This window comes from Pezoporus occidentalis, unplaced genomic scaffold (assembly GCF_034315485.1).
Source record: "Pezoporus occidentalis ecotype Australia unplaced genomic scaffold, CSIRO_AGI_Poc_V1 ctg7, whole genome shotgun sequence".
NCBI lineage: Eukaryota > Metazoa > Chordata > Aves > Psittaciformes > Psittacidae > Pezoporus > Pezoporus occidentalis.
The window spans coordinates 7,450,073-7,477,592 of NW_026916052.1; the positions used below are offsets into that span (position 1 = coordinate 7,450,073).

The following is a 27,520-nucleotide window of genomic DNA, read 5'->3' on the forward strand; positions in this document are numbered from 1 at the left end:
TTTCATTTAGATGAAATGCCATTTCTATGAGTAATTGAAGCTATCTGAAATAGATACGCTAGATATCTAAACTATATACCCTGTAATACAATTCAAAGCCTCCACATATGGAGGTACTCTTTAATTTAGGAAGGAAATTTGGCCTACAATATGTCTGAAGCTCAAAGATAACCACACACTGTCCATCACCTAAGGATAAGATTTGTTTCAGGTTGTTCTATCCTAATTCTCATTTCACAGCTGCTAACTACAACACCTGAATATCCTTCATTCATATTAGCCATAACTAGCATTTTTTATTCTTTTCTTCAGTGCCAAGTTTAAACAGTATCACTTCAAAGGAGAGAAAAATATTATTGCTGATCTAATTCCTGGTAAAGTGCTGCCTAGAAAGTAAAACAAAAAGGAAGAAGAAAAATTTTACTTTCATTTTTTAATACTGTGATGTTTCTCAACCGTCATGGAGGATGGAATAGCTTATTCATTACTGTATAACACTGGCACATAATGTACTATGCATTGCAGGCTCTTAAGTAGTTTATAAAACTAGTTGCTCATTATGCAGAGACAGCAAACATGTGTGAGCGGGGATTTCCTCTACACCTAGTTTAGTTGAAGCTTAATCACTAGCTGATCTACAGTATAATAACTTAATCACCAGCTGATTTACAGTATAAGAATGTCTCTTAGATGGTATATTAAAGTCTTCTTTGTACTATTTCTTAAATAATCATATAGCACCAGAGCTGAAGGCTTTTATACAAGAAGTTTTCGGTAACAATAGATTATGAAAATACAACAAAATACATAAGAGATACAATCTTCATTGTGATGCAAGTACAGTGCTGGATTTTTTTCTTTCCTTATAAAAATATTAAAACACCCCTAGTTGATGAGCAAAAATAAAATGAATGTTATTTCATTTTCTAACATTAAGGATAACAGCACATGACATTAGGACTTAGTATTAGACACCTAAACTTCTATTGCTCAATTTAACTAACTAATCAATCTTCAGTAGGCCCAATCTGAAATGTTTCAAGTGACTAACCAATACTTCTTAAACAACCCCCAAGAAATCAGAGTCCGAGCCATTTATTGAGATCATATATACATCAAATGTCAGCTACTGTCCTTTGTTTACCACTTCATAATTTTGTTTTTATTAACTCACAATCAAGAATATAAAATGACCCAAAGAAAGAAAAACTAAGCCAGCTGAAGAATGCAACATTCTAACATGACTTGCTTTCACGTATTTCAAGGTTAAGAGAATCCGTTCATTTTTCCCATCTGGCCTCAAGCATAACATACCATCAGAGTACTTCATTCACTTAGATGAAGATAACCTCAAAACAATAGTGACATTTTCATAAAGGATGTCCTGCAGAAAGATATCCAGTCTTGGAGACAAGAAAAGGAAAATGATGCTTCCATACCTAACTCTTCCCACATTTCAATTTTTGCGCCTGATTTTTCATTGCAATTTTTCTGACTTATTTGCAATAAATGTTAGAAAATGTAATGAGAAAAGATGTTAGCATAAAAATGTCATTTCAATTAGAAACAAGAATAGAGAACTAGCTTGTGCTTCACACAAATTCTACTTCAGGACAAATTACAGATTAATTTCAGTGAAAGTAGAACTGGGCTCTTAATTGTAACACACGCTATCAAAAGCCAACGAAGCAACCAAGACTTTCATATGATCCCAGTTCCTCCAGTTTCAGTTAGAAACAATACAGCAGAGGAGGTACTTCTGTTATCCATTTACACTACTAGCAACCTACCTCCAGCTGGTGATCACTCCTTACCAACGCCATACGGGCCCTTTGCAATGAACCATGCATTAGCTTGTGAAGTCTTAAAATTAGCTTCCTCAACCCCATTTGCTTCAGTGCTTTATCTACAAACGGCCTGTAAATAGAGGTCAAACAGTGTTGGCTACAGCTTGCCTCAGCACTGCATTCTGGAATAACCCAAGAGGCGGAGTCATCCTCAGATTCAAGCCTATCAAGTCTCCTTGAAAAATGGTCCTGAAAGTCAAAATTTGGCTTATTAGAAAAATTGTTCTTGATGGCTTGTCTAAGTTCCTCAACACTCTTTTCAGAGATCTGTTCGTCCCCATCGCTCTCCTCTGTGCACGTTCCTGAGGATTCCTTTACTTCTGTTTCCCCATCAACTTCTTCATCCTCTGGATCATTGTCCTTAGACGGTAGAGGAGAAGGAATTTCAAACACTGGCCAGCCAATGTCAGAAAGATTTTTGATGCCCAGTACAGTTCCCATAATCCTTAGTTTTTGATTTAAGTCTTTTGTAATATTTAACCATAAACAGAGTGCCTGCACTCTGTCTTGGAAGTCCTTTGCAGCATACTTTTCATAGTCCTTTTGAAGAGCCTGCAGAGATGGATAAAGTGCTTCTATATACTCTAGCAGCTCCATTATCCTCTTTACTTGCTGAAAAGAGACCCGCTGGCGATGGAGGTGTTCATGGTAACTTGAGTAACCTAAAGTACTAGTTCCACGTGTTGCTTTGCAAGCTCCTTCTCCTGAAGTACCATTGAGACTGGCTCCGTTTTTTACATAGGAGAAGCTCCCATAGTTCACTTTGAAGGTGAGGATTTCATTGATGATATCGGGGATAGCTTGTCGTGCTGCATAGAGATAGAGGTCTTGGTCATTAATGCTCCGGCCAGCATGCCAAGCTTGTAGCTCCAGCCAGATCAGTTCATTGGATCGGTTCAGCCAGACAGAAGAGGTGTTTTCCTGTCCTCTTTGCTCCCTGTCCTTTTTCTTTGAGACTGAGGTAAGTTTTAACAAAAGCCGCAGGGTTTCAAAGAATTTTAAGCGGTCTGCTGGGCAATCAGTCCTAGAAGTCTGGCGTGTAGTTCTGGGTATTGGCATGGGCACTGAGACTGGAAGCTTAGCATTGCAACAGCCAAGGCTGAGGTAAGGCTTATTGAGATCAACATCTGGAATTGGTTTTTTTGGCAGAGACCCACCAACTGAGTCTAGCATAAATGAGCACTGCACATTTTTCTTGTGATCTCGTTCTGTAGTCCTTAGTGTGTCTCGGATCTTTTTCCCTTGCTTATAAGTGTGCTCCTCCACATTATCAATGGTTTTCCCATTGTCTTTATGCACAGACTGAGTTGGCATACTCATCTTTTCTGTAAGAAAAGAATAAAAGAATGAACGTGACTGCAGCAAGAAGGATCGTTCAATCCAGCTCACAATCCCATTTCATACGTTGAGCATAAAGCATGGTTTAATAGCAACAAAACAAAACAGGCATGGGTAGAAGTGAAATATAGTCCTGGAAATTACCATCAGTACAGCTAAATCAACAGCATCACCAAAGAAAATGTTTTTCTCCTCTTGCTTTACCTCTTTTGTAGAAAGGACTTCAGAGAACTGCCACTGTCCTGAGCATGCCACCTACTGAAAATTGGGTATGATCAAAAGGAAAAGAATGGGTTCCAAGTTCATTTTCCATACATTTGTCACACAACCTCCCAAACAAAAACCTCAAAATGTAACAGAGCATTTGAGTTTCCAAGTCAAACAGAAATAAAGAGACTACATTGCACATGCAATTTCATAAAAACTGAAGCATGTATGGATTCTGAAATCTAGCCAAAATGACCTAACAATGGCTCTTGGGAGGCTTGATCTGAGGTCTGGGAAACCGTCTGTAATCTTAATACACTGCTTTAACACCAGGAGCCTACCTTACCACTCTCCCAACACACAAACACTTGTCTTCTCCCATACTACGTAACAGCCCTTTTCTGCACAACTATGTAATCTCTTTTCTTCCTGTTCTTTCCTCAGCAGCAGCAGACCTTATCGCTCTTCTGCAGCAATAACAAAAGCTCTTCAATCTAGGCTTTACAGTTCAGGACAGGAGGAACTACTTGGTATTGAAACAGTGGTTTTCTCTTCCTCAAGTAACTGATGGCACGCTGGAGGAAAATCCCTGTAATGCAGACTAGCTGCAGTCCAGGAATCAGGAGCTGGAACACAAGCAGCTAGAGTCACAGGGCCCCTGCTTATTCAAGAACAAAACGTGGCCGAACACCTTGTCATTTTTTCCCTGTTTAGTATGCTGTTAAGGATTATCTGCTGCTCAGGGCTCGTTTTCCACTCTAGAAGTAGTGATTGCCTTAGAGTTTTTGTTACAGTCCTCCTCATTATGACGTCCATTAATACCAGAAATACTAATAAGCTTATTTGCAAAAAAGGCCTCCTCAGTGGAAGAATAATATTATTCTTTTTCTGTCAATGGAAAAACATGATAGAGAATGATCCACCAAGCCAACATACTTTTGGGTGCCAAAAATGGGAAGATCTATTATTGCTCAACATTTCAGAATGTTGAGCACTTCAACGCTCTCTGACTTAAATTTGCACCCTGACTTCTCAACAATTTGCAAATCACATCCCAGAATCTCTACCTTGCTTCTAGGAAAACAAGAAACAAACAGACTTTGAAGATGTTGACTTTGCAGTGGGTTAGAGGATAGCAGGGGTAAACAACAGCTCCCTATCTCTCATACAATTATAGATCCTTAATACAAGCTCAGCACTAAAAGGCTACTATGAAGTCTTATGCACTACAGTCCTTCACTACCACAATTTCTCTGGTTAGAAACCAACCCTTTTTTTTTTTTAAAGCACAGAAATAAAAGAAAATGACAGAAAGCAGGAGAACTTATTACATAACTACCATATACAGAACTAAATAAGGTTAATGTCGCATTAGAGGAGTTTAACGCAGCCAAACGGCACAATTAAAAGCCAATAAACAAAGCTTAATAATTCCAGTGCTTACACAAGTACTGGCACTTTGAGGAAGAGGTCTTCTGGTGAATGGTCTCTTCACAGTGACAATAATCAGAGACTGTATGAAACGAAAGGGAACCAAATGCTTTGGAAGATGTTCATGTGGGCCATCCTTTTATTATGAACTTGCACTCTACAACTCCATGCAACTGCAGAACAGACTGTATTCCTTTATTCATGCTGAAGCACTCACCTTGAAAATGTAATCTTTGCAAGTAAATGTGCTCTGAGACACCACTTCCTGTATCATGCAAACCAGTTAAAAAATTGCTTCCAAAACATTAACTGTCAATACTTAAGCTGCCGTTAACAACTTTGGCAAATAACATTGTCAGACATAGTGGTGGGTTTGTTTGGGGTTTTTATAAAGTTAAAAGCCTAGGTATAATTCTGTATGAAAATACTGAACACATCATCTTAAAAAATGGGTTTTCTTCACCCATCACAAGCTCAGCAAAACCACTACTGTTACGCATTTTTTCTTTCTCTTAGAAGGGCAGCTTGAAAAGATGTAGCTACTGAATGTTTTTTAAGATTCTTTTCAACAAGTAATTACCATATTCTTTATCTGCTCAAAATTAAAGAAAAAAAAGCTTAAATTCATACCTTAACCTAAAAGTGTTTTATTATTAGATGTCAGTATTTAGTAACATTAGGAAAAACTTGTATCAAGTATCTTTTGATACTGCAGTACCTGGCTCCAATTTCTGTGCATCTCCTCCATCAGGGAATGAAAGGCAACTACTACGACTTTATGGTCATTTTAGGAAAAAAAACCAAAACACCACACCTACCTTTTGAAGTAGAGCGGCTAGCAGGTCTCCCAACGTTATTTTTCTGATGCTTTGTTGACATACGCTTCATCTGTCGGGGTGTACTAGGAGGAGAAGTTCCATAGAAGGTGTCAGCACTTGCTTCATCTGATAATTCCTCAGGGTCAGATTCTGAGATCTTGCAAGCAGCATCTTCTGACGTGCACACTTTCCTGTAGAGAACAAGTTAAACCATTACGTTAAAGAACTTTTACTTGCAATATCTGTTTAGAAAGCTAATTCACTGATGTATCCCAACCACAGTCAACCTTCTATATTTTCCTGCCACAGCCATGTGTATTTATCCCGTTTTTTGACATCCTTAAGGGCAACTTTCTAATCAAGCAAAGTATAGGCTACATATAACAAAGGGGATGTATGGCCAGTGTCACTAGAACACAGTGTAAACATACATGCATATGTAATGCGTTCATTTCTGAGAAAACCTGGGGCAAGCCTAAACTAAGAGGAACACCAAACAAAGGTTCAAATATACAAATATAATGCAAGACAATCAATCTAATCAGTGGCAGAGACAGCAGCAGAGGCCTTTCTTTCTATCCTCCACCCCCTAACATGTGCATACCATGAATGCAGCTTTCAAATTCACTGGAAAGCCTCTCTACCCTTCACAAAACTTTATGTAGCATAAGAGACCTGAATGTACTTTATGTATTTCCCACTGATTTTAATACTAACTGGATTTAACCTCAGAATTCTTTTTTGGCAAACCAAAAAAGCCCAACAGGGTCTCCACAGTAACTGTTCAATTAGCCTTGATTACACTGGCACTTTGGAAAAAAATACTGATAATACTTTAAAACAAGTCAGAGCTCAGGCAAAACCAAAATTAAGATAATGTATATACGTTCTTCAAACCTCAAATCCAGATGGCCAGCTTTACAACTGGATGTTGTATCACTGAATTCAACAGAAAGCATGTACTTTTGCAGGATTAGCACCTATGTCAGTACAGAGTCCAGCACAGTAACTTTCCAATGCCAAACAAGACATTTCATTACTATTACTTTCCATAGTATCAGCAAACATTATAGAGTAGCGTTACATGCAGTAATACAAAACATTCCATTACTTTAAAAATGCTGACTTGTCTCTGTAATTTTCAAAATCTCTACACTATTTTAATTTAAACTACTAGAATATAAAAGTAGAGAGTAACACCTTTTTCCTTCAGTGAGGGCCAGGCCTTCAAAACAAAAACCAATCAAACAAAACCTAAAAACAACCAACCAAAACTCAACAACAACTGTATGGTATCAAGTAGTTAACCTTAGCAATGGCACAATTCCACTGCAGAACAAGACGATCAAAGTCCAGACTGCTATGATTCGGGTCTCCCTTTCTCCCCAGCCAAAAACTCGTATAGCCTTTCCTTCAAGTCAGTTCTGGCACTTACACAGCTGTCCCCTAAGCCAGGATTTAATCTATTTGTAAAATCACATGGGGTGGGTGTGTGTGAGTGCATGTGTGTAAATAATTAAAAAGAGCCATCAGTTTTTACATGTAAACTCTGGGCCAGTTCAAAGATAAGCTCCAGTACCAACTTCCTCTCATAAAAAGACGTCAGATGTAAAACCACCAGAAGAGGGGGCATGCATGCAGTCTCAGTAACTTGCTTTAAAAATACATGACAAATACAATATATAAGTAATCATGTTGGATACCCCTTTTTCCCTCCTGGACGCTTGCACTGTCCTACCAAATAAAATTACTTCAGCAGAGTTGCACCTGGGCACAACAGCTGGATCTCCTCTGCATGATCAAGTGACAAACAAACAGCAGTGAAATTACTCTCAGACTCTGAACAGCCAAACTGCAGTACATTTTATGCTGTTCACTGACATACTACAAAATTTCAGATTCATACATGGAAACAAACTATTTTAAGGCAATCTGTGAACTGTATCATTGCCCAAACGTATCATGAATTTTTCACAAAGTTAAAAAAAGCTGCCCAAACTAATGACAATCCTCTGGTTAGTTCAGGCTTCAGAGGAAAGTAGATGGCAGCAGGACAGAGTTTTAGTATCTCTCACTATCCTTTTAAACCCATCTGATGTTTATCTACTCTGGGTAGAGAAGGGAGAAAAACAGTAGGAGGACAGCACTCTAAGGCCAAAACAAGTCTCTACGTGACTGAATCCCATGGATAGGCTGGAGCTCGAAGTGACACAGAGATGTCTGCCTTCTCCCAGAATACTGGGCCCATTACCCCAGCACAGTCCTCCTATCACCAGCACTCCCCACTGGAGCCATATGTGGAACTCTCTTGCTTTAACATACACCTACCTGGGAGAACAACATGCACCACTAGCTCCAAGGAGGGGAAAAAAAAACCAGTTTGCCTCCGTCCCCTCAGATATTTTATTCCTGAAGCAAGCGTGCAAATAACACCATCTTCACTCTAGTAAAAGACATGGAGGCAAAGAAACATTCAACCTAAATCAACCAGTGCAAGACTGGCATCAGGAAGAGGTAACGTCAATTTCAGTTTCACTTGAATCATAAATGGCAGTTTACTTTCTCCTATTTTTGAGGCAGATGAGGAATTTTACCCATATTCTGGTGGAGCGAGTCCAAGTGTCTGCAGGAAGAAATACACCAGGATATTGCCAGCCAACAGAACAGCAGTAAGGCTAACAAAAACCAAACAAACAAATCAGATACTGTACTTTTGCTCTGCCTTTAGATATAAACATGCAGAACAATTATGTTCTCTACAAAGCCATGGAAACTTTTAGCATGTGAAATTACTCTTCTCACACTACAGCTTTGAAAAGGCAGCAAGCAAGTTCACCAACTACTGTAGATAAACTTTAGAGGTTACCTAAGAAAAATTATTCAGGTGGTACCATAGCACCACCTGTAGCCTAAGGGGAGCTCTGCAGTGAATTTGGCCACTGACCACCACACAGAATCACTGGTACTTTTAGCCTAGGTTCCTTGCCTTGGGAAATCATGCTGTTTGTGTGTCTTTTAGCAATCTGATTTAATTAACCCCTATATATATAACAAAGAGGTCTTAATTTGTTCCTACAGATCCTGTGAAAATAGGTGGAAGAATAACAGAAAAGGATCTTGTAAGTGCTGAACTGTGAAAGTGGAACTCGAGTTTACATCAGGAAAAAATTATACTTGAGAACTCTTGCAAACAGCCTTACTGCAGAAAACACTCCAGGCAGAGCACACCCCTCTGAATTTGCCAAAGACAAATCAACCACAAGAGACTAAACCACATGAAACAGAAGTCATTAGTTCCAGTACTTATGGAACTATTTATTTTTTCAGTGATCTCACTGGCCTGGCAAGGCACAGGGTGGGGTGCTGATGCTCTTGGCTGGGCCTGGCAGAATGGATCCTGCAGCACTCGCGTTCAGTCTCAGTTCCAAGGCAGTTTTATAATGAGGTAACTTGTCCTAGTTTAAAAGACCAGTGAAAACACTGCTTTCCTTCTGTTTTACAGTGAGTAACCTTTTCTAAGAGTATAATGATCAAACCTCTTCACCAGGCTGAATGAGCTGATCTTTAGAGACCATAAGCTAGGTCTTTCCTTAACAGTCACTACCTTGTTTGTTTCTTGATATGGCTGAGGAGAAGGCATGAAGGCCAAAAGTATTCAGAACACCCTCCAATCCTACACCTGAATTACATATACACTATACAGTGGGATCACAGTATCACAGAATGGTTTGGGTTAGAAGGGACCTTAAAGCTCATCTAGTTCCAACCCTCCTGCCGTGGGCAGGGACACCTTCCACTAGACCAGGTTGCTCAAAGCTCCATCCAGCCTGACCTTGAACACTTCCAGGGAAGAGATGTCCATGGCTTCTCCGGACAACCTGTTCCAGTGTCTCACCACCCTCATAGGAAGGAATTTTTTCCTACTATGTAAGTTAAATCTACCTTCTTTACACTTAAAGCCATTCCCCCTTATCTTATCGCTATATGCCCTTATAAAAAGACCCTCTCGGGCTTTCTTGTAGGACCCCCTTACGTACTGTAAGATCTCCTCTGAGCCTTCTCTTCTCCAGGATGAACAAATCCAACTCTCCCAGCCTGTCTTCATAAGAGAGATGCTCCAGCCCACTGATAATCATCGTGACCCTCCTCTGGACTCACTGGCATCATGCTGGATCCAGAATGATTTACTTGACATTCAGACTTCCCCCCCCCCAGGTAATTTAGTAGGTTGTTTTTTAATTTGTGAAGAACCATAGCATATTTATTACAAAACATGCAGTACTAGACGTCGTATCACAAAACAGCAATCATGCTGTACAGAACCACTCTTGTTAGCAGCTAACCAGATGATCTAACTGGAGCTGGCTCATCATAGAGGGAGGAAGCCAATTCAAGTTGTAACTCAAGTTTAAAAATACATCATGCTTGGTTTAGGGTTCGTGTGCTAAAACTGTATCTCAGAGCTCAAATCAATGCCAGTCAACACAAAGATTCAGTTTCACCAGTGAAAGCCTTAGCATACAACAATGCAATAAATATATAGGGGCTGAACTAAAGCAACTACATCAGCTTAGTCATGCTGGTTTCAATTTTTTTCATCCAGACAACATTAGACATATATGATCATCAGCAGAAACCCTCTGGTATTAAAACTAGTTAACAGATTACTGACATAGCATTTGTAATGTCCATGTGCTATTCACTTTTATGAACTTAACCAAAGAATAATTAAATCTGCAAACCTATAAAATGCAGTGCTGGCTAACCTAAATCAGATTATAGTATTTGTTATTACACAAAATTGCTGCTTCCTAAATACTGTTGCAAGCAGAGTTGGGAAACATTAATCAAAACTAATTTCTTGTTTGCTACCAAGAACAGACTTTCTCCCCCACAGCCAGTGAAAGCCATCCTAATCCTCTTTATGCATATATCCAAAAAGTAAAAGCTAGAAGTGTGATAAGTGAAGTTACTATTTGCCAAGGACAGTTTGAACCCAATGCTTACAAGGAAAACTGGAAGTGCACAGTTTTCACATCAACCTATTTATAGGCTGCTCCCAGCCCTAACTTTAACAAGCAACATGTTTCTCATCAATTTTGCCTTGATGAATATAGAAGGGACTGTAGCCAGGATGAATAAATCAGGAATACTGGGAGAGTTGAAAGATCAATATGGTAAAAAAACGAAACACAAAACCACCCACCAAACAAAATACCTTGACAGCTCGGAAATGCAACAAGAAATAAATAACTAAGAACGCTTCCAGCAAGTAACTACTGTATGCTATACCAGTGTGCATTTCAACCAGAATCTGAAAAGACAAAATACAGGATTTTTTTTAATTTGCCTGTGTAGATGGCAACAGGATTTTTAATAATTATTTTTTCTTCACTAAATCGAAATGTTGGTAATGTATCTACAATTTCAGCTCAATCCTGAAAATTGAGTTAAATCATCTACAATTCCAAAGGCCTGCAAGCAGAAACAGAAGTGAGAAAACTGAGGTACAGAATTTGGAGCAGCAGGGCAGGGAGCAAGAAAGCCTGGTAACCACTGCTGTTAATAAAGACCATGAGTCTTCAGAAAAATAGTCATTTATCTTTAAAAATATATCAATAAATGAAAAGACCACTGAAGATCACATAGGAACATGTTAAAATTAAGTAGGCTGAAGTCACACTGAAAAGTATGATTTTTAACCACTACAAATTTTTTGTACTTTACTGAAGCATTACTCAAAAAACTTTCAAAGACTGTAACAAGCAATAATAAGAGGTCATGCTAAAAACTGTGACATCTGAATGGGGGGAATAATTTTTTTGATTTTCCCTATCAGCTAACCTTGATCCTCATAAGCGGGAGTCTGAATGTATTAGACACACAATTAACTCAGGTTCAGCCACTGGTCATCATCCCACACACAGTTTAAAAGCTTGCTGGGAATCAGAGCAGTAGAGGTCAAATGATGGGACTACAAGCACATAGTAATAAATCTGAGTTAAGCAATTCCAACACAGTAGCCAGGACAATCACCCACCACAACAGTTACAAAGCTGCGCACTCCACGGGCTGCTGCCGTAAACAGCTTCCCTCAGTTTCAAAGACATTACACCACTCACACATCAGCAAGGCTCTTTCTCCACACTTCCTATGGCACACTGCCATTTCCACAGAGAGAACTGCAAGATCTGCACAAGGCCCACTGCTGAATTACCAAGTCCTAGTTACTGACACTCAGTGTCTTTGCTTTAAAGGTGAAGAGTCTATTTTTCAAATATATGCTCCATTAGCCTGTACACTGCCAATTAGATAAGGAAGCAGAAAACTTTGACACTACACACTATCAATCAAGTAATTTTAAAACTAAGGTAGCTCTCCCTAAATGTTGTTGCAACAATTTCAAAGATAAACAACATTCTGACAAGAACATAATTGCAAACTGTCATCATCCCACCACTGCTGATAATGCAAAGAGAAAACAGGATTTTTACATAACCACCTCTGCATCTGTTAAAACTGAAAAGGAAATGGTATCGTTAGAGCTGCTGAACACCACATACAATACAACTATGGAATCAGCAGCTCTAACTTCTGTGGGGAAGTACGGGGTTTTGTTTTATCTGCACAGCACTAGAAAATGTGATGGTACTCCTGGACCAACAGCACAAGGAACTTCATTAATCTATCAGCAGTACCTCGGGAAACTAAGACTAATGAGTATAGAATCTAATCAGAAAACCAAGTTAAGATGAAATGAAGTTCTGCTAAAGTACAGGACTGTTATCTGGTATAAACTCCTAATGTGTCATTCCAACATCATGAAAGCACCATACACCCCTATTTTTTAATCATCATTTAAAAATTCCCTGTTATGAGGGAAGCTGTAAGCTTAAATAAATAGACTTGGTTCTTAAAAGTTTCTGAACTGAAAGCAGAAAGGACAACAGATCCAGTTTTGTATATAGTGGTCTCTGCATTTGTCATTCTGCTACATTTGTGAGTACTAAAATAAGCGTTTGCAACTACTGCATTTAAAAAAGTTATTACAAACTGCTCTAAGGAAGCAAAAGAAACAACAAATCTTGAAGAAAGGGCTATAAGCACAATTCTGAGGAAGCCCTCAATAAAAAGCAAAAAAGAAAAAAAATCTTGAGCTTTATTCATTATTTTATATTTTTATTCTAGAGAAAGAGGAATTTGCTCATAGTTTATACAAATAACACTGTATTTTTTTCCCAAATACATCCTGTGTAAATCTGGCACAGGGAATAGCCTGGTTAGCAAGATACAAAAAAATTCTGTGACTAGCATGTACATGTCACATACTCCTATTGTGACTATGCCTCCAGAGACTATAAAAAAAAAAAACATACTGTTCACATTAAAACCTAATACTGATATACGGTAATGAAGACACTTGACCTTGTATTCATATTTGAATCTCGTAAATCCGAGCTCAACTTTTCTGAGCAGTCAATGTCAAACCTTAGTCACCAATAAACTGTGATTATTGCCAACATATTAATAGGATTTACTGTTACAAACTTGGTAATATGCCAAGATTTTTAACAGTGTAATTAAATTCAACTTGAAGCTCAGGATATGTCTGGCTTTTTAATGTGTTATATTTAAGATAATCTGGGTAAGCTATAGGAAAGAAACAAGCCTGGCATTGGGCTTTTCTGAATGAGAATCACTACCATGAAAATAAATTGCAAATACAGTCCTTTCTAAGGTTTTTCTAGTGTAAAATTTTTCTAAGAACAGAAAAGTTCTGAAATCATTAAGGGCAAATGCAGTTAGACTTCTACCACATTTCTATTAAGGCCCGGATCAGCTTCCTCATGAGAAACAAAAATCTTACTATGTCTGGAAAATATCGCTGCTTAGCAAAAAAAAAACCAAAACAAAACACACAGACCCCTCCAGATGCCACATCTCACCAGTAGAACAGCAACTTTAAGCTGGAGGAAAGATCAGGAACAAGAGCTTTGGAGTTCCAAGTTTCCAGCTCACACTGATCTGTTAGACACTACCCTAGAAAAGAGGCATCTGGATAACTTAATTTGACAATAAAGCCTGGCAGAAGGAACACCTAACAGCCATCTCACAGTGGAAAAGGGGAACTTCAGGGTATCATCTCTTGAAGGCTTTATAAATAAAAAGGCATAAAATAAAAAAAACACTCTAAAGCACTTGTTGCCCTTGCAACTCTTCCTTCAGTTAGTAAGTAAAAAGCAAGACTGCTAACTCCCATCATTTCTCAAGACCTGTTTTTCAAGCACACTTCTCTAACTCAATTTGTGTATCCCTGTGACCACCATTACACCTGCACTATCTTCCTTTCTACAGGAGGCAGCTAATCCTATATAGTTAAAGGCATCCATTTCCTATCTCTTCTAAAAGCTAAGACATAAATATTTATGACAGTCACATTCAACCTTTCACTGATTTCTCAAACCGTAAAAGCAGATATGATGTAAGGCACACCAAGGTCAAGGCTAAAATAAACTGGGACAGAAAAAAGAAAAACAAACTCAAAATTTATATTAAAATTAGAGGAAAGTTTAAAGGAGAAACAGATTCTAAAGATAATGCTTGGAAGTAACATGAGGAAACAAAAGAGTGTTTTATCATGTTGTCATCTTAAAACAACATCCTAAGGCAGAAACCTGAGGCTTTAACATATTCACTGTCTTTCAAAATAGCATTTAAAAAAAAAAATAGTAGCAGCATAACAATTTCAGTTTTACAAAATATTTGAATTCTAATTCAGCTGTATATAGCTACATTTTTCCTCCCGGAGAAATTAGGGGAAGGTGGGATATATGATCAGTTATCTCTATAGTCTAGGAATGAACAGCCAAAGTACTGGGGATAAAAGGTGGGGGGGGGGGGGGAAGGAATTTACTTATAACATAGTAATTTCATCATTTACTGCTGATATTAACTGAAAAAAGAAACAACAAACCAAACACTTGCATCTTTCAGCAAGTAAGATTCTGTAAAATTTGCATCTGCAGACTAAGTTTACATTAGAGCATCTTATAGCAGAGAAGCTTGTAAAAACACAGAAAATGTGAATACTAAAAAACTTTTAAAATCAAGTATGACATGTAATGAAGCTTATTCACACAACTTTCTACCAGGATGAAGAGCCACGGCAATTACCAAGACTATAGTCATAGTAAGCTGACACAAAAAGGGGAACCTGTTCCAAGTGCACTTTTTGCTCCCCAGGTTGCATATCCTTGCCCCCTATACAGAGAAGCCAATAATCATATTCATTCACCAATACGATGGGGAAAAAACAAAACATGCCCATTTTTTCTTGCACCAGTTACCCATCAGATCAATAAGCTGAAGTGAAAACTACAGACATGTGACTACTAGATCCAGAAAGAATGCTGTGAAAGAGTTTGGCTTCCTCTTGAGGAGATCAGGGGGAAGAAAGCAACCTGCTGTTCCAACACATGGAGTGTAATGTGAAATCATGCCCTCAGTCACTCTCTTCTGGCTGCAGATGAAACAATTTATAAGATGACTGTCCTTTCTGCTTTCCACTGACACTTCTCCAGATGTTACCAGCCCCCAAGTTGCACAAGGGCAAATGAAAATACCAACACTGGTTCTTCACTGGTGCTGCCGAAACAATCCAGCTCAGATGGAATGTCTTTGTTTGCATGATTTTTCCAACTTCAACCATTTAAATTTTGATTAGGCAAACAAATGTACTTAATGGTAAGATAGCAAGTTTCATATGGCAGATATTCCTAGCTGGAGGGGGGAGAAGAGAGGTATGTTCAGAAGAGGGCCACATGGATGGTAAGGGGGCTGGAGCACCTCCTGTATGAAGACAGGCTAAGAAAGTTGGTGCCGTTCAGTCTGGAGAAGAGAAGGCTGCATGGAGACCTCATAGCAGCCTTTCAGTATCTGAAGGGAGCCTATAAGGATGCTGGGGAGGGACTCTTCATCAGGGACTGTAGTGAAGGAACCACGTGTTTAAGTTTAAATAGGGGAAGTTCAGGTTAGATATAAGGCAGAAGTTCTTTACTGTAAGGTGGCAAGGCACTGGAATGGGTTGCCCAGGGAAATGGTAAATGCTTCATCCCTGGCAGTGTTCAAGGCCAGGATGGACACAGCCTTCAGTGACATGGTCTAGCATGAGGTGTTCCTGCCCATTGCAAGGGGGTTGGAATTAAATGACCTTAAGGTCTTTTCCAACCCTAACTATTCTGTGATTCTATGTTAGGAGATGAGACTAGCAATTTCTAGTCTGGGTCAGCTGCAAAACTAATGCAAGTTTGTTGGTTTTTGTTTTTGTTTTTTTTTTTACTTGCAGAAATGACAGAATTGAAGTACATGGGCAGGAAGATGCTTAAGGTAATACCTGTATCACTACCAAGGAGTGACTGAACTACATCATTCCAGGAGCTAATTTATAAATTAACTACGATAAAGGGCTTGTCAACATAGAAATAATTACAGAAACAGTAAAACTCAACTAGTGTATAGTCAAAATGTAATAGTAAAGGCCTTGTCAACATAGAAATAACTACAGAAATACTAAAACTCAACTAGTATATAGTCAAAATGTAATAGTAGCCCCACAACAGCCATGCTTTGCTCACGATGCCTTGTTTAACCTGCAGCATCGCCACACAAATGCAAACACCCAATCCTGCTATGAAGCCCTGACCTACATCTTCCTACCTGTTTGAAAACTAGAGGTTTATGCTACAACTGCCCTGCCAACAATTAAGCACCAAATACAATGAATCCCAGATAGGCTAAGGCCTGAGAGAAGAACACAAAGCATTTCTGCTGCAAGATGGAACAGTGATTTATAGGAAGACTTCACTGCGACAGAGTATCCACTATTTCTGCAGAAATATAAAAGGAAAAAAAGTCATTATTGGGAAAAGACTAATGTAAAGCTTAGAGATGAAGAGTTAATTTTTAATAGATTCCATAGACATCTTTTCTCTCTTGGTAACTCTCAATTAAGCTGTTTAATGAGAACAGAAGGACCCAGCAAGTGTGAATACAATTTCTACAGTACAACTCAAGCATATTATCTGACTGTATCCAGTCTCCCCCATTGCAAACTTCCTCACACTGCTACTAACTAACAATATTTATTTTGAAAGAAATTCCAACCAAATCTTCCGCTTCTCAAGATGTGTAAACTACCACACTCAGCTCTGTGAATGACTAATACTTCCACACTTTTCCCCAAATTCTCTTATATTCGCTGGCAGAAGCTTCTAAGTGCTTGATTATTATATTTATGACAGAAAGACAGAGAGTCCCGGAAAAGCAACACTCAAACAGCGGAGAGGTGCTGAAGCACCTTTTGCCTGACTATAATAATGTGTCTAAAAAAAAAAACACCTCGAAAAGACAGAAACTGACAATTAAAAATCAATTAAGAAAAAATGCAAATTAGTATTCATCATACCTTTTTATTGCAAGCAGAGATAAGAGCTATTGAGACCTACTTAAATAGTCTAAAGAAGAACTTTTTCCTCTGCAAGCTAGACCAACTAAAAATAACTAAAAAATAAAATATTATATAAATATTTTAAATAAACATATAAAATCTCTTATAACAGTTTTGGCAGTTCTACACGTTCTCATCTCAGAGAAGAATAATCAGAACTTCCCGCTCTTTTTTCTGGTAAATGTGGAAACACAGAAAGGCTAACTAATTTTCCAATCTTGGAATACTGTAAGTTTTCACACAAATTTGGATTATGATACAACAGCATTTACAGAATATGCATGTACGTTCATCTCTGACTTTTCATTTTCCCATTCATAAATAGATTCTTATTGAAATAAAATACGGCTTAATTTTTTATCAAATAAAGAGCAACAGACCTATTTAATTCTGACATTGCTCTGACAATGTGTTACAGATGTGTGAAAATGTTCCTGGGTTTCTCAAGTTTCCACATCTACATTTAAGCCTACCAGGTGAGGCTGCAAATAGATTAAAGGTTAGAACTGTAAAAAAGGAGCAGAGCTATACCCAGCCTGGGCAGTATCCAGCTCTCTTTTCACCATTGTCTCAGAATAACTAATGGCAAAACATTAACTGGTTTCAAACACCTTGCTTCATCCTTAGTACTATCTTTTCAACCTCAATTAAATCCTAACTCATCTTGGGGGGAGGAGAAAAATATTTTTTAAACTGTAACTTCCAAGAACAGCACTTTGTTGGGTTTTCTTTGTTTGTTTGGGGTTGGTTGGTTGGTTTGTTTTAGGTTGGGGGTTTTTTGTTTGTTTTGCTTTTTAATGAGAAACTCCAAAATATGTACTATAAAGATTGTTGAGCATTACATAGCACAGTATAAATCCATAGGATAAGTGTTGCAGTTAAGCTCTTGGTACCTGCACAGATCAGATCCCAAGGTCTCAAGGTGCACATACTTTATTTTTGGGGTGTGTAGCTCATTTAAGTACTTCTTATGAGAAATCTATACCAACAAATCTGGATTTTCAGGAAAATTTAAGCCACACCAGGAAAAGTTGCACACTGCCAGGGAAAGAGATACTATGACAAAGTGTTAGGCTGCTCGGCTCAGCTACAGATACCATTTATAATGGTGATAAACTGGAAAAGACACCGACCTAAGAAAATAAGATGTGTAACAGCCATTCTCCCCCCACTCTCCCATGCTCAAACTTTACTCTTCTGGCAGAAAGTTCAATTCTTAGATAAGAAAAAGTTACCAAGTGGCTTTGATCGCAAAGTTTCAGTTCATGTTCTAGATGAAGTCAAAGTCTACAAGAACCCTGATGATGAAGCATTTTAAGTTACATATGTTTTTAGTGGAAGCTGGTGCTGAAGCACTGGATGCTGAATTGGTAGTCTATGACCTCTGGAAAACCCAGGCAATGTAATGGACCTGCGGTACTTTGCACTACTTGAAGCACCCCAGGTGCTCAATGGACATGCACCCATGGAGTTTTACACTGTAGCCAAGGAGTTGAGAAGTGTATATATCTGTAGCCTTCTCACCACTTACTGGATGGATGTTTCATAGCTAAAATGAAAAACCTTTACAAATACTGCTCTCTGAGAAATCATCAGCAAGTAAGCCAGCAGCACATGTAAGCCAAGAACAGAATAAATCATACATTTATACCACATCAGAAAGCAATACACAACAATCAACACCATTAAATGTTAGCAGGACACAGAAGGAACAGAATTAATTCCCTCCTCCTACCCCATGACAGCAGGGGACATTCATCAGGCAATAAAGTTATAGCCCGTCTTGTCTGGATCCAGAATAAACCTGATCAAGGTTCATGGAAAGCTGATGTGATTTTACATACAGGGCTCTTGAACTGGACATGGGTGAACATTTGACAACACAGTAACGCGCAAACTCAGGTGTTCAGAGCAAACATTCTGGTTTGGCTTTACATTTCCAGTTGACCAAGGATGAGCATAGGACAATTATCAGCTTTTTAAATCACAAGCTTCTAAGTTATTTTTAAAAAATCAAAAATTATTTTGTTAATAGATTACAGGCTAAACATAGAATCAATGCAGAAACACTTGAGAGGAAGAAAACCTGAAGAAAGTAATAGCCCTGCAAACATAAACAGCATATACAACAGCAGATCCACCCAGACAGCTGAAGAATGAAGAGCCAAGATACCTCTCCTAACACAGGTCAATATACTACTTGACTAGCAATTAGCAGTATTAAAAAATAGTCTTCTAAATCTGTTTTAGATGCAGTTTAAAAGAATGATTTCTGGATAATTTAAGAAATGTTGTCATGGAAACCAAATCTTTATAAGCCTCTAAAAATCCCAATTTGCTCCCTAAAATAAATATCACTGCATATTGCTTATCCTTTCCTTTAAATTCTGCAGATCTGCTTTCCATCACAGCACAGTTTGCATTCCACAAGGGCCAATATTACTAGCTTACATAATAGTAAAACCAACCTTGACACAGCACTAATTAACAGACACAAAAACAACTCAAGCAGCCACACAACGCAGACTAATCCTTGCTCCTACAAATACCAAAGACATCTCAGCCAGCGCTGCATGTGTGTTTGTGCGTAGGTGGAGCAATCAGTCATTCATCCCAATCTTGCACATGTAAACAAGAAAATGCAGTACACGGGGAATAGAGATTACATCTTGCCTCATTTAAATGAATGAAAAAATAATAACAAAAGGAAAAAAAAAGAGTATGGTAAAACTATATACACTCAAGTAATTTCTCCCACTGAAGCTGCGATCATAAGTTAATAAAATGATTTTAAACTCTTTCTCTGCTAAGTCATACAGATAGTTTGGCAAACAGAGTAATAGGTTGAAGCACAATCCATGACATGACTTCAGGCTTCCCCCAAACAACAGATGTTGCAGACTGACAGCCCAATTCATTGTCAACGTAGAGCCAACAAATCTGATAGACAGACCACTGAGAAACTCCCCAGCGTGTAGGAAGCCTCCACATTATTCACAATTCTGTCCCACTTTATTCATAGCCCTGCTGCTTCCTTCACCGCTTGCACTGGATGTAAGCTAGGAAAAAAAGAGGGCTACAACCTAGGCACAAGTTAAAACAGCCCTATGCCTCTTTATGCTTTTGCAGTGCCACCAAAACTGGCATCCCAACAAAGGCCATGCTTAAGGCCTCATTCTTCTCTGTTGTGTTTTTTGTGCCAGAAAATTCTTAGGAAAGCTGCAAATTGGTCTCAGAAAATTTAAAGTCTATAGGCCATAACCAGGAAGCACCAAACACGTGCCTGTTCAATTGAGAGCTACCTCCCCGCTTTCCCTACCCCAAAGCATATTTTTCAAGAAAGAAAGGAAGACCTCAGAAAAACAGTTTACTTTGGAAGGGGATTCTCAATCAAATCCTCTGGACTAAGAACTACATAATTCCAAAAAAGCCATGAATATATTGTATGTTTGCCTTAAGAGTTAGAAACTGGACCGTCACATTTATATTCTGACAAGACACAGAATCCTTACGCAAAAACAAAAAAGTATCTATTTGTCTATCATAAAGCAATCCCACAACAATAAATCAATAAACTTTCTTTTTTAAATAAATGGAGGTACATTGCTAATCAGAATGACTTGAGTATTTAACTTAAAGAAAATGCATTACATCAATACACTTCTCTTCTGGCCAGAAACACATTCATATGCTACAAACAGGATTAAAGGCTATCTGCCACCACATGGATTTCAAATTCCCAAGCCTTCACACAGTCCCACTGATTTCAACAAGATTCTAACCTCACACCCACAAGACTGCACACCTAATGATAAGCCCAAAATTTAAATGAACTTTAATTATATTTCAAAAAGCTTCAGATGCTTTTTCTCAGGTATAACACAGGAATAAAGTAAGTACTGCATAAAGCCAGAGAAACAGTTTGCTCTAAAGCAGTGAAGCTGGTACACAGAGTACACACAGAAGTGAATCACAATGGAGTACATGCGTTACCCTACCCAAATTAAGGCTACCTAATTGTTTTGAGACCTCTCCTTCCCACCCACCAGCTCACTCTGAAATAACCAATTCAATTTTCGTTTGCTGGGTAAAGTTGCCACCACACTGTCCACACCCACATCCGACTCATATAAACTGTCTTTTAATAAGCAGAATCCAGCAGAGGTCAGAAATGGCCCTAGACAGGAAATGCCTGGGTGTTTTCCATCCAGGCACTGCAGATTACTCTTCTACATGAAGACAGCCCAGGTCTAGGGTCATGCTGTTGAACAAACTTTAAATCATTTTCTGCTTAACCTGCAGTATTACTCTTTGAAGATACTGTAACAAGGAACTTGGAAGCTTACGAATGCAGTTGCCCTACTGGCACTTGTGTTTCACAATATTTCTGTTAAATCTAATTAACTGTTATGTACCTTCTGGTTTTGGCATTCTCATGACTTAAGAAAAACAAATCATTAAAATACATTAATGAAAACTTAAAGCAGACATTGTTCAACTCTGTAGCCTCGATCCAAACTGGAGTGCATCACCACTTCCCTTTTATTACATCAGTAAGAAACAGTAGCTTGCAATATCCAAGAGTGATCTCAGGAACAAGACAGCATGAAGCTTTTCTGCACAGCACACCTGGAATAGAATGTGCCTCACAATACTAATTGATCACTCAAGCAGTTTAAGAAACCCTTCCTGAATGCCTCCTAGTGAGAAGTGAAGTGCATCAACAGGATGTTATTTTAAAAGGAGAAATAATTGCCACAGAATTAATAACTTGGACTTATGCAACACTTCTACAGCCAGTTGGAAACACTAAACCATGAAGTAATTTGCATCCCCATCTCTCAGCAGGGCACAGATGGAGACCTGCAAAAAGCCAATCTGCAGGTCAGCACATTCAGGAGGTTAACAGCAGCTGCAAAAAGCTTGAGGCATCATAACGCTAGCCCTTTCTGTGGAAGTTGTTTTTTAACTCTGTCTTCTGCCGAACAGCAATCGCAGAGCTGCCAGGAGCAATACTCCGAGATCCTGCTGTTTTATCGGCGCGCCCGAGAGAACCAAACTACTGGGGTTTAATCACGGCCGCTGCAAACATGAGGCACCCTCGCAGCAGGCGGTGTTTTTGTCCGTGCAGCTCAAAGCCATGAAGCACAGGTCGTGCACGCTTCGCCAGTCTGCCGGGGGGCTTAGGCAGCTGCTTCCCCCCGTCTCTGCACGCTTCCTAATCACAGGTAAAAGCTGTCCCCGGGAGCTGGCCTTGCGAATATCCAGAAACACCCGTTTGCTCCTGCTGCTCAGCGAGGGGGGGTAGGAAACGATCTGGTTCTAATTGCAAAGCACTCACAAAACACTGCCTTACCCACCGCAGCCACTAGAGATTCCTTATCGAAGCGCCTTCTCACTCCGTGGGCGCGCTATTAGAAACGCTGAAGCTGCAGCAGCCACAGCCACAGCTTTCGCACCGCGCACGGGCCGGGGGTGGGAAGGTTCGGAACGCGCCCGCAGCCACGCAGAGCTCAGACGCCGTGCCCACCGGCCCCAGGGCAGGCAGGCTGCGCCCGTGCACTGCAGGAAGGGTGGCCGGCGCTCGCACTCCCAGCCCCGCTCTGCAGCCCGGCAGCAGGCTGCATGCGCCTATTTGGCAGCGCTGGATACTGACCTCCCCGGCGGCACCGGCGGCTCCTCCATGGCGGCAGCGGCACGGACCAGCGCGACGGCGACGTCTCTCATACATGCACCGAAGCCGGCATGGCGGCGGATCACAGTGCGCGGCTGGGCCCGGCCCGCTGCGGTGCCGAGGGTGCAGCGGTGAGGAGGAGGGCAGAGGGAAAGGGGGGCTCTCTACCCAGCTGCAGACACACAGCCGCACAGAGCCGCCCGCGCGGGCGCCATCTTGAATCCAGCCTCCGAGGGCAGAGGAGCCGGGAGCATCGCTACGGCGCGCCAAGAGGAACAGTCCGAGACAGAGGAGCGCGCGCGCGCGGCGCCGGGCGTGGGCTGTCGTCCCGCCACCGCCAGCAGCAGCCGCAGCGACGGAGTGCGCGGTGGGGCTGCGGAGTGTCCGAACGGGCGCTTCACGGCAGCTCCGTGGAACGGGACGGGACGGGACTAGACTGGACGGGACTGGACTGGACGGGACGGGACGGCGCCGGGCAGCGGCGGTGGTGGCGCGGCGGGAGCTGCCGCCCCGCCAGCTGGCGCCGGGCTCCCTCCCCACCCTGGGAGAGCCGCTGTTGGCCGCTATGGAGTGAGCCGCTGCGGGGTCTCAAAACTCGCAGGGTTAGCGAGTTAGCAGCGAGTTAGACAATGAACGTAATTGCGGAGAGAAGGTGGCTTACCTCGGCAGGTGCCAGCGCCCCGCAGCCTGCTTGCGGGGTGGCCCTCTGGGGGTGGGACCACCAAAGCTTTCTCCAAGGAGCTGGGAGGCATGGAATGCCATCAGGGTCCTCTGGAGGGGGTACAGGGGAGAATGAACGGGGTGCTCATCGGTTTGCAGGCGGACGAACAAGAAATAAATCATTTGTTCTGCTACTTATGGAGCAGTTTGTTTCGTTTCATAAGCACCGGTTATCAGCCTTGAACAGAACTGGAGTCACGTTATCCATTTGGAAATACAGGGAGGAAAAATGTAATTTCCTGAACTATAGCCTGACTGGAACACCAACGTTAACGCCCTTCACATGCAGAAAAGTGCCATGAGTTATTTAATTGTTAGAGTTGCAGAGAGAGAACCTTGTCTTTTGCTTTAGAGCACTGGAAGCACAGCAGCGAACCCTGGGATTGGCAATATGTGTACAAACAGTGTATCTTATTTCTGAAGAGTGAAATTTGAACTTGGATGGGAATCAGTGCTGGATTCTGCTTCACGTGCACTTCCTTCACTCTAAATTAACTGTGCAAGAAGTTGACACAGATTTCTAGCCTGACACTACAGTTATAAAGTCACTGTTCATGATATATAGTTGCCCATGTCTCTGTCAAAGTTTAAGAAATGAACTTTCTACAGATCGATTTTAACAGTCCCTTTGAAATAAGACCTTATATATGTGTGTGTGTGTGTGTGTGTGTGTGTGTGTGTGTGTGTGTGAAATACAAAAGATACTTCTACACTTATCATCTTAATAAATGCATGCATTAAAATGTGGGACCAGATGAATAACATTATGCAGGAAGCCAGTTACCTGTTTTCTATATGTCAAGCAAAATACCTGGATCATCATGACCCTGATGGTCATAACCTTTAAACATCAAGACACTCAGCACTTATGTGCAGAATTGTTACTTAAAGTTACCTCATATAGTGAAAAAAAAAACCAGTATTTAGCATATTAATGATTTTGGCCAAATACTTGGGCCCAAAACTGAAAAGAAGTTCTAAAGGTGTATACAGATGATATATTCCTACTAATTTGTCATAGTGAACAAAACCTAGAAACTGTAGGTGAAGAAAGTCAACATTAGAAATTCTGAAGAAATTCTGAAATAAATTACTTACCATCTCCATAAAAACATCAATTCTTTAAATCAAAAGCAAAGCTGCCTATTTCACAGTATGCACGTTTTTACTACGGCTGCAAATAACAAAGGCTCGATGTCATTGATGAATTAAGTGCATAACAATGGCTTTTATCATTCTTTTCAGCTATGTTATGGATCATTGTCTGATACCATCTCTTCAGCTATTTGCAGGGCAGGGAATTCTTTATGTTTAGCCATCCCAGCAAAATTTTTCAGTTTCTTTGCTTCTTCAACCAAAACAGTGTAGTGGTATGTTAGAAGCACAGAGTTTTCATTAACTGGGAAAAAGTAACTAGTAAAATTAACTAAGAAAAATAAAAAGGCAATATATGTTCTTGCCATTTGCCATAGATCGTGGTGGCATGATGGTATTGGTCTGCAGACATCCCAGGGGCCCTTGGCAAAAGTGGAAATGGGGACTGCCCACTGACACTACTTTCTGTGGATATTAAGATGGTTTACTGAAGTGCACTGGGCCTCTCAAGCAGGGAGGTCCAGAATGAACTTCCTCTTCTACTTTCCCTTTCAGGCAACCCAGCATATTGGGTTGCATCACATTCTTGTGGTACACCATAGAGAATATGCTAAAACTACAGAAAACTGGCCAAAGAAAGCAAGGCTGTAAGAGTGATACAATGGCACTTCTTTGTCTGCAGTAGGCCATAGTAAGCAACATAGCTCCTGGCATCAAGGAGAAAATTGTACGAGGAGATAATTTATGAATGGCCTGCAGAGAACTCCAAAGGGAAGGAAAAGAGATGCAGGAATATATGGAACTGATAGTACAGGAAATAGCAGATGACATAAGACTGTCAAAGCCTATATAGAGATAATATTAGGAAAGACAAAATCTGAAGAAGTTACAGAGGTCTTACAAAAATTGATGTGGACAAAATTCTCTCAATTATTTTTGGTTTGTTTTAAGGAATGTCATTTTGTTTCAAAGTTTCCCTGACTGCCAGCTGGTGAGTCTTAACATATCAGCATTTCACAGATGTGTGGAAATTGATAAATGAGATTGTTTATTCTGGTTCTACTATTGGCATAGAAATGCAAAATTAAAACAGGCATCACAATAAATGATATCTTAATTTAAAAAAAAAATTGTGTTAAAATATTAGTAATATTAATGGATTTTATTGTATGATGTAGCAAAATCATGATCTCAAAATTCTAAGTAAAAAAAAGAAGCAGCTACAAAAAAGGCAACTGTCAAAGCAAACAAACTTATTTCAGTTTATCTGTTGTTTCCTAACATTTTAGGATTCATTTTCTTCTTTCCTTAATTGACCATGCAGGTTCATATTTATGGCAGATACTGCAATTGCTTAGGAATTGCTTTTTATTCCAGCAGTATGCCTTTTATGACACCAGGAGTCCTAGAAATTGCAATAAAAATTTTAGAGATGGCAGTAGCATCCTGTTAACAAAAACAGGTCTTTTGAATATCTTTTTAAAAATCTTTACTGCGTCTACTCTTTAAATTTCTGTTTGTCTGTTACTCCTTTTTCCTCATTTCTCCTCTACAAGTATTAGACAGGATTGTACATGCAGCTGTGCTTTTGCCATATGTGAGTTCTACAGCTCTTTTCTATATACAGCAAACACTAATGAAGAGGTAGAAAGACTGTTTCAATGTGGGTAATTAAATGTTATAAAAGCATCTTTCAAAAAATTTCTCCCAATACCTGTCACAAGGCCGAACTTGTATTTCACATTAGGGATGTTTGCGGAATAAGGCACAACTTGTTCTTTCTTTGAAGAATTAATGAAACATAGTCATCAGATGGTTCTTCACTGTGAACTTCGTGCAAAAAATAAATTCTCAACAAAAACAGCTTTGTAGGTTTACTTTTTCCTTCCAATAAAATTGTTAATTCTATTAAAAGCTATTTAGAAGAGCAAAGTTAATTAGACACAGTCCCCCTTTCAGCAGTAGACACTGGAAAGCAACCTATTAGGTACAGTTAGTCTAGATCTAGTAAAACGTTCTGAAGACAGTATTTTGATTTTTTCTTAGTAACAGATTAGAAATGTTCTTCTGCAATAAATAAAACATGAGCAATACTGCATTTAATATCTAGAAGACAATCATATCTTTCTTATGTCGATATTGCAACTAGCTACTCAGAGACAAAATAAAATATCAAGATGTATTTCTACCTGGAAATACGAAGGTCCTTCCATCTACAGTTTTGTGGCTTCCACAGAAGAATGGCGGGGGGGGGGGGTGGGGTGTTGAAAGAAATGGAACTCAGTTTTCAGTGTCGTATAATTTGAACTTTGCTGCATTTGATTTGAAGTGTGAAACTCTGAAAGCAATTGGAGTCAGGCTGTATATACCCCTGTTCAATCATCCGTTACCACTGTGATTCATTCACTTCAGAAGCTTGCATGATAGCTGCCAAAGCTTGTTCAGCAGCATGGTTTAACACCCATGCTATAATAGGAGCCAGCTAGCTTGACGGAGGTAGAGTATTTCTGTCTCAACTCTGTCATCTCACATGCTGCCTGTCAGATCACACAGGGCTTGATACCATTAAGTCATCACTATTAAAGGAGTATTTGTTAGTAAGAGTAGCATGAGGTCAGAGACATTTCTGGGATTATTGTTTTATCACTTCAACTGGGTATTATTTTTTGGTACTTCCTGTCCTAAAAAGCAACTCTATGTAACACTGCCTCTGCTATTATTAAAATGGCATGACCCATATAAGACATGTATGAACCCAAATTGTATTAAAGCAGTATGCTTTTACTGTGCAAAGCTGGTCTTCGAGCTTAGTATCTGTAAAGCTGGGCATAGCTGAAACCACTGGCTGGTATTCAAAGGCACCTAGGCACTGGACATAGAAATT

At 39.8% G+C, this 27,520-nt stretch overlaps 1 protein-coding gene across 11 annotated transcripts in view; it reads right to left on the reverse strand.

Moving 5' to 3' along the window:
• MAP3K4 (mitogen-activated protein kinase kinase kinase 4) overlaps positions 1-27,008 on the reverse strand; it is a 70,434-nt gene extending 43,426 nt beyond the window's left edge. For 3 of the 11 annotated variants that reach the window (XM_062641847.1, XM_062641843.1, XM_062641842.1), the window contains exons 1-3: positions 23,483-23,695; positions 5,642-5,832; positions 1,791-3,172 (exon numbers count right to left, since the gene is read on the reverse strand). In XM_062641847.1, the coding sequence (XP_062497831.1) occupies positions 1,791-3,172; positions 5,642-5,832; positions 23,483-23,664 (1,755 nt within the window). In that variant the 5' untranslated portion in view covers positions 23,665-23,695. Of the gene's footprint in view, positions 1-1,790; positions 3,173-5,641; positions 5,833-22,803; positions 23,128-23,482; positions 23,703-26,825 lie in introns of those variants that run through there. The other 8 variants (XR_009969094.1, XM_062641851.1, XM_062641849.1 and 5 more) reach the window with 6 other exon arrangements.
• Between the last annotated feature and the right edge of the window lie 512 nt (positions 27,009-27,520).